Consider the following 7,495-nt stretch of genomic DNA (forward strand, 5'->3'; position numbering starts at 1 on the left):
TATTATTATTATTATTATTATTATTATTATTATTATTATTATTATTATTATTATTATTGGCATTTTGTTCTGTTTGTTGTGCTCATATTCTCGTGTCCTTAATGGTCAGGTAAGTTTCAAGTTTAGTGTCGTATCCAGTGTTGATCTTACTTTCTGTCTTGGCAAACAGCTGTTGTAATGTACTCTTATTTAGTAAAGTTTCCATTAGGATTGGCACCATTTGACTAACAATGTCTCCCATTTTCCCACATCTATAGTGTTCTCAGACGGATTGTGTACTGTCAGAAGCTATTGAGGAGATATCCAGTCCTCTCCATGAACAACATAAAGGAGCAAAGCATTCTGCAAACATAAGCAAACTAGAGCTCCTGCATTCTAAGAACAAGATTTTAAGGGCCATGCATTGTACTTTATGCTCCTACTATCTTTACAGCGCTTTGCCACCTGCGACACAAAGATTGGACGAGGTTACTCAGAAAATGAAGAAAATATCAAACGCACCACGTTATGAAGAGCCCACGTATTATAAACTGCGAGCCTTTTCAGTACATTGCGTTTATGTATTCAGACTATATTAAAAAAAGAATTGGATACCTACAAGTCTACACATGTAATATAAAATCTAAACACATGTCTCTACATGTGTCCGTTATTAATTTGTGGAAATCATTTGGAGAGTTTGTGAAATTCACGAAATTGAAGTGTACAAAAATGTAGTGAAATATGAAATATATCTATTAGCGGAATATATATATATATATATATATATATATATATATATATATATATATATATATATATATATATATATATAATACATATTACATAATCGCATATTTGTTTGTTAATATTTATATTTATACGTGCAGGCATGTTTATTCAATTTTACAAAATCAACAGAAAGATCTCTAGATTATAAAACTAAGACGCAAAACGCAACAACAGCCTGCTCTGACAATGTGCAAACTGTAACATGAACGTGCAGCTCCCTGCAAGAGAAACTCTAACCATAACGGTTGAATAAAACGAAGAGCCTTTGAAGAAATCTGCAATTTCCGTGGCAAAGCTCACCTCTTGCAGAGTGCGAGTAAAGTACAATCAGGGCCAGAGTGTTATACTTGAAGGATGTTAACTCGCATACGGGAATCTTCTTTCTCCTGGACAGGGTGAAGCAAAATGATCCTTATGTCCTAATATCAAGCAAAGTCACAATGCGTTCGGTCATTTACGCAACCACTTTACCATTTTCCCCGCGTAGCAAGAGCACTTTTGCATTTTTAAGTACGATCAAGTATAATGCAAACACAATTTACAAGTGGAATCACTGGGTGGCTCTTCGGTGCATTAAAAGTGAGAGGTTCAACTGCACTTTTCAAATCGTTTCTAATATGAGCGATATGGCTAAACATTTATTTCGCTGTATTTAATGCGTATTGATATACATGTGAATAGACAGACTGGTGGACAGATATAAGCAGACAGACAGGTCACCAGTAGGTATTATTATTATTATTATTATTATTATTATTATTATTATTATTATTATTATTATTCGTATACTATTTAATTTCATTGGCAGGCATGTACACAATTAGATAATAATAGTGGGTAACTTTAATTCCACATATGTATGACCTATTTTGTACTAAATACACATTTTATTGCATATAGCATTTAAGGTGATTACCAAGGTCTTTGCATTTATTGTTGGATTGGATGACTTTGTAAAAGGTTACACCACCTTAAGACACATCTTGTAAAATTACAGAAGGGATTACAGAATCTGAGATGTAAATAAACTTAAAGGTGTTTACCTTGTCATCGGCACGTAAGATAATTGTTGTGGAGAGGGCTCTATTGTCTTGTTGCCCTGGTAGCCTATGCCCCGCCTCTGGTGGCAGCCTTAAACCTGGCGCCTGGCTAAAACAAACGAAAGGCAGCCCTGAGTCTCCACTCAATCCAATTAAGGCGGACTTCAGCCACTCTCGTACGTGTTCACCCAACAAGATCGACGCTGAGACAACACTACCAGAGCTTTGGCAAAACCCTTTTTTTTGCCTCGCCTTCTACATTTTCCCTTTCCAGGCACAAAACAATGTCGATGAGCCCCAAGCATACGACTCCTTTCTCAGTTTCTGATATTTTGAGTCCCCTAGAGGAGAGTTACAAGAAAGTGAGCATGGAGGGCAACAACTTGGGGGCTCCCCTGGCAGTTTACCGGCAGTCTCACGTCTCTCAGGCATCCATGCAGCAGCAGCACCATATGGGGCATAACGGGACGGTGCCCGCCGCGTACCACATGGCAGCGGCAGGTGTACCTCAGCTTTCTCATGCATCCATGGGGGGGTACTGTAACGGTAACCTGGGCAATCTGGGCAACATGAGCGAGCTTCCGCCTTACCAGGAAACAATGAGAAACAGTGCATCAGCCACAGGATGGTATGGAGCCAATCCTGACCCGCGCTTTTCTTCAAGTAAGTATGCAAACTTGAAAAAAGCAGTTTTGCTAATAATTATGAGCATTTTGAGGTGTGGGGATAACCAAAAACTAAAAATCTATGCGTGCACATATTTCAGTTTTATTATGCAGTGAATTGAGATGTATTGTGAATCAAATATGCAGTTGTAATATAGTTAAATATATGAAATATGTGTATATTAATTGATATATGTATACAATTCAGAGCCACGGGTTTCTTAAATCGATAAAAGACCTGTTGTATTTGGCTTTATTTAACCAAGTAATATGCCATTTTTATTTAAATATATTGTGAATAACATTTCTCATATGTGTAATACGTGGTTCAGATTAGTTCCTATCGTTATGTTGATAAGAACGAGCAATTCATGCACACTGCTCTTATACTTGTTTTGTCAAACAAAACATGTCCCTTTAAATACCCAGTTGTTGTATTTTATTGATTGGATTTGAACATATATAATAAATAATAACCATAACATACAATAATTAATTATTACAATTGAGAAGTAGAAATGGGTTTTTCAGTAAAATATTCCGTTTTTGTACAGATGCAGAGTAGATATAAAACAGTTAATTCACAGCAAATTAAAGCTTCAATAAGAGCGTGAGGTTATTTTAGAGAGCAATGATATTTACAACGAACCTGTTATGGCATTAATTCTTCTCATTTTAAAAGAGTTAATAATACTATTTAACTATAATATTTTGGATGTCAAATACATTAGCACGTTCCTCAGAACTGAACCAAGCTCTTTGTACCTTAAATTACAAATACCAAACTTACAGGCAGGCCAATTGCCGTAGGCGTAAGGGAAATATTATTCGTTTTATTTGTCGTTGGTATTTTACGTCATAAATTAGGCCTATTTTCTATATTTTATATGAATCTGACTCTTTCCCCTTTTCTTCATGTTTTATTTTATATGCGTGGCGCCTGGTGATGCAAGTAGTTTCATTTTTTTTTTTCACCAGGCACTGTTATTCACATTGACAAAGACAGAAACATTGGTTTGTTTACTTTTATAATTTCGCGTTTGAAATAGTGAATTAAATGACTATTTATTTATTTATTTATTTATTTATTTATTTATTCGCTTATTTAAAAAACAAAGTGTTTTCACTCCGCAGTTTCCCGCTTCATGGGCCCATCCTCTGGAATGAACATGAGCGGTATGGGAAGCCTGGGCTCTTTGGCAGACGTTGGCAAGGGTATGGGACCTCTACAGAGCACTCCAAGGAGAAAGCGCAGGGTGCTTTTCTCGCAAGCCCAAGTTTACGAGCTAGAAAGACGATTCAAGCAACAGAAATACCTCTCGGCACCGGAAAGAGAACATTTAGCCAGTATGATCCACCTCACTCCAACTCAGGTCAAAATTTGGTTCCAGAACCATCGGTACAAGATGAAACGCCAAGCCAAAGACAAGGTGACCCAACAGCAAATGCAACAGGACACTAGCTCTTGCCAACAACAGCAGCAGTCTCCAAGAAGAGTGGCCGTACCAGTTTTAGTGAAGGATGGCAAGCCATGCCAAGGAGGCACACATACGCCAACAACGGGCGCCCAGAACCACCACCACCAGCAAACAACTAGCGCTACCAATAATTCAGGAATTGGGCAACATCAGCAGACTGGCAGTGCATGCCATTCGCCAGATTTAGGGCACTCGTCTAGCCCTCCCTCGCTTCATAGCCAGGTCTCCAGTCTGTCTCACCTAAACTCTTCTGGTTCTGATTATGGCACCGCCATGCAATGCTCCGCCTTATTATATGGTAGGACCTGGTGACAATGTAATATAACTAAGACGTGTATATGGTAACGGACAGAGTCATTTCTGCATTTCCTAAGTAAATGGTTTACTTTGGTTGGTTTTGCAGGCGACGACTCTTCGTGGACCAAAAGTGACGAATGTTCAATCTGTAAGTGGAGTTTGAAAGGATTTATTTTACAGCGAATGTGAATAAAATTCCTGGTTCACGAAATAAACTCTTATACAAGACACGTGTATCTGTAAAAGTTGACTTGTAAATACACGATTCCCAGGAAACTGGAAGAACAAGTCGAAACAGTGTTAATACAAAGGAAGATTTGTGGGCATACAAAGACATGTGTAGGGTAAATTAACTTGGCTTAACTTTTTAATAGATTTTAATGTAAAACGTAGCTGTATATTTCTGTAAAAGGTTTGCATTGGATACATAGTTTTTAGCAAGCTGTATATTATGTTGTAAAAAGTTTTTATGGACATTTGAAGGCTGCCTGTATACCACAATTAAGTTTTGTTGTTATTTGACCCCGTATTTTTCCTCCTCTTGTAACTTATATAGAGATTTGGCTTGAATACAGTCATACGAAGCTTCTAATAAATTATGAAAATAAAATTCAGATTCGTGTATTGTATTTGGTTATATAGTAGGCTAAATATCAGGCTTTTCATATGTGCATTCTAATAGAAATATCCTGTTGACATTATATCTGTTGCTATTTAAAATAAGAAGATTTTGAAATAATAAAATGTAATTTACAGTAAATAAGACACCACGAACATAATCCATGCTTTTTTTTGCGTAAGAGTGTACACTTTTCAATTTTATAAATGTGTTGCTTTAAGAATTGAGAATATGACTAACTTTATCGTGTTGGAAAACTGTAAACATGATTTTCCCCATTCTTTAAAACAATGTTCATGTAGTTAAATGTAAACAATACTCGCCCTTGATTTAATTTAATTTACAAATGGGGTGTGTGGAGTAATGAAATAGCTTTTTCCTAGTACTATGTATAATATTAAACACCGATGGGGTAAAAGTATTGAGTAGTTCCAAAAGAGCAGTAGTAAAACTAAACACGTGCAACCAAAAGCAAACTCGTATTTATTATGTAAACAAGGTGTTGAAAGCAAACATAATGCATGCGGTCACCGGCTGAACAAAGTCCACGAAGCCCCATGTTAATGATTTCAGGCTAGAGAACAGTACAGTGCATAAAAAACATCATAATGTTGTATTTTGCTCACAAAATGTCGTTGAATTCGTTTCGCATTGGTAAAGCGAATCGTTTTGCAACCCCAGTGACGAGGATTATAATTAAGAGTTTCATATTTTTTATATATTTTTCTGTCAGTGAATGGCGTTGTTTGCGTTGGCATTAGTGAAATCCAGTTCGTTTGTTTGTCTGCCAGCCTGTGGGAATGAAACAAGCCATGAGCCAGGGGTCAGTAAACGTATTTGGTGCTGTGTTTTTATATTGGCTGTTTAAAAAAACAAAAAGGGGTTTCCATACTGAATTGAGGAGCCGAAAAAACGATATACAATGCATTACGCACCCCACGTGTTATGTAGAATTTAAAAAAAAAACTATAACGGCGAATGGATTACAATAATGTACTTAAAAAACGATAGCATTTAATTCTAGTGCAAGCATTTGTCTAACAGTTACGCAGTCACATATCAATGCATGCCGGTAGGAAAATAAACGTTATTTAACTTTTTTTTTTTTTTTTCCAATCAGGTTATAAACATTATAAAGCTACATGGCTGACTGAGATATATCAAATTACGATTCTGCAGCTTGTTGATATGCCTATAATGTCAAATGAGTGTTGTGTATTTTCGAAGCAGAGGTCTGTTTCACTTTTGCATTTTGTCTTCCCTGCTGTTTAAACGCTTGTAACCTCGTGGAACGCAAAATGAAGAATGGATCCCTTTTCTTACAGTCTCACCAGCTTTTTGAAGTTCCTTTCAAAGTTTAATTTAATGGATTATTATGTACACAGTGTCTTATCTGTGTTGGCCAGTTTCAGATCAGGCAAAGTAAAGCCGTTTCTCTACCTCGTCCACGGTGCCGGCGTCTCTTGATGTGTGTTTACCTCAGTAAAGACGAGCCCACGCTCTTTCCGAACGCTATGAGATCAAGTAAACACAATTCAAAGGACATTAAAATATCAATCAAAGTGAAATCCAAACAGTCAAATTGCCCTTAAACAACTTAATGTACTATTTCCCCATGTTATCGGGCTTTTCTTTATCAAAACCCTATTTGTGCAAATGAAAAGCTCATTAACTACCGATACAGGTCGACAGGACCAAGTTCAAAACAGTTCTGTCGTTTCTTTTTTTTTTCCATGTCTAAGTTTGCTGCCTTGGATACCTCAAAAACAGAAATAACAGTATTATTGGGGAATATTAAGCGTTTTTTGTGAGTTGTTTGTTTTCTAACTTAACAGGTGCAAACTATACAAACAATAATTGATTTGCTTTTATCTTTAAAAGGTAGAGCTTTATATTAAGCAGCAAACCTGAATTACCTACAAAATATGATTTATAGGCTGCATGAAATGTATACAGATTAAGACATAACGGCTAGCTATTGTTAAATATGTTGAAAATATAACAAAGTGTCTGAAATATACATTTATAATTGAGGCGTACATTTGATTGATTTGCTATCCATGACTGATTTTAATGTTTGTGTTGAAATTTCAATGACCGGATCTTTTTTTTTCATACTTCACCACAAATAGCGTACATTTGATTGCTAAGCATACTATATCTGCGTATCATTTAAAACAAACACATGCTTACAAAACGCTGATAGCAAGGTGTTCCTATCGTGGATAAAATAAGCAATAGGGTCTCCTTACATATTCCCACTAACATTTCCTGTAATCAAACAGCCCCATGGTTTTCTTGTAGCATTGTTTTGTTTTCTGCATGTTGGTCATTAACGTTGATTGCATGCAATGTGTTGCATAGGTTTTTTAAAAAGTTCGCTAATATTAAAATAAATGCATAAAAAAGTAACACACACATATAAATGATATAATACGGTAAAACGAACTTCAGACCTTATTGTAATATTTGGATGTGCCGTTCTAGTTTGTAATAATAATAATGGTAATTTATTTGTCTTAAACCAGGCATTCTCGTAGCAACAGGCACCATGTTTCTCAATTTTCCTGTTACATTATTTTATAGGATTCATCACTTCATTAAAGTAGTCATACTGAAATGCAC

General features: G+C 36.0%; 1 protein-coding gene across 1 annotated transcript; it reads left to right on the forward strand.

Annotated features, from left to right (window-relative positions):
* The first annotated feature begins 1,617 nt into the window (after positions 1–1,617).
* Positions 1,618–5,028, forward strand: LOC117973915 (thyroid transcription factor 1-like). The gene is made up of 2 exons (XM_034927512.2): positions 1,618–2,474; positions 3,611–5,028. The coding sequence occupies exons 1-2, from the start codon at positions 2,096–2,098 to the stop codon at positions 4,264–4,266; spliced, it is 1,035 nt and encodes a 344-aa protein (XP_034783403.2). The 5' UTR covers positions 1,618–2,095; the 3' UTR covers positions 4,267–5,028.
* The last annotated feature ends 2,467 nt before the right edge of the window (positions 5,029–7,495 follow it).

This window comes from Acipenser ruthenus, chromosome 18 (genome assembly GCF_902713425.1).
Source record: "Acipenser ruthenus chromosome 18, fAciRut3.2 maternal haplotype, whole genome shotgun sequence".
Taxonomy (NCBI): Eukaryota; Metazoa; Chordata; class Actinopteri; order Acipenseriformes; family Acipenseridae; genus Acipenser; species Acipenser ruthenus.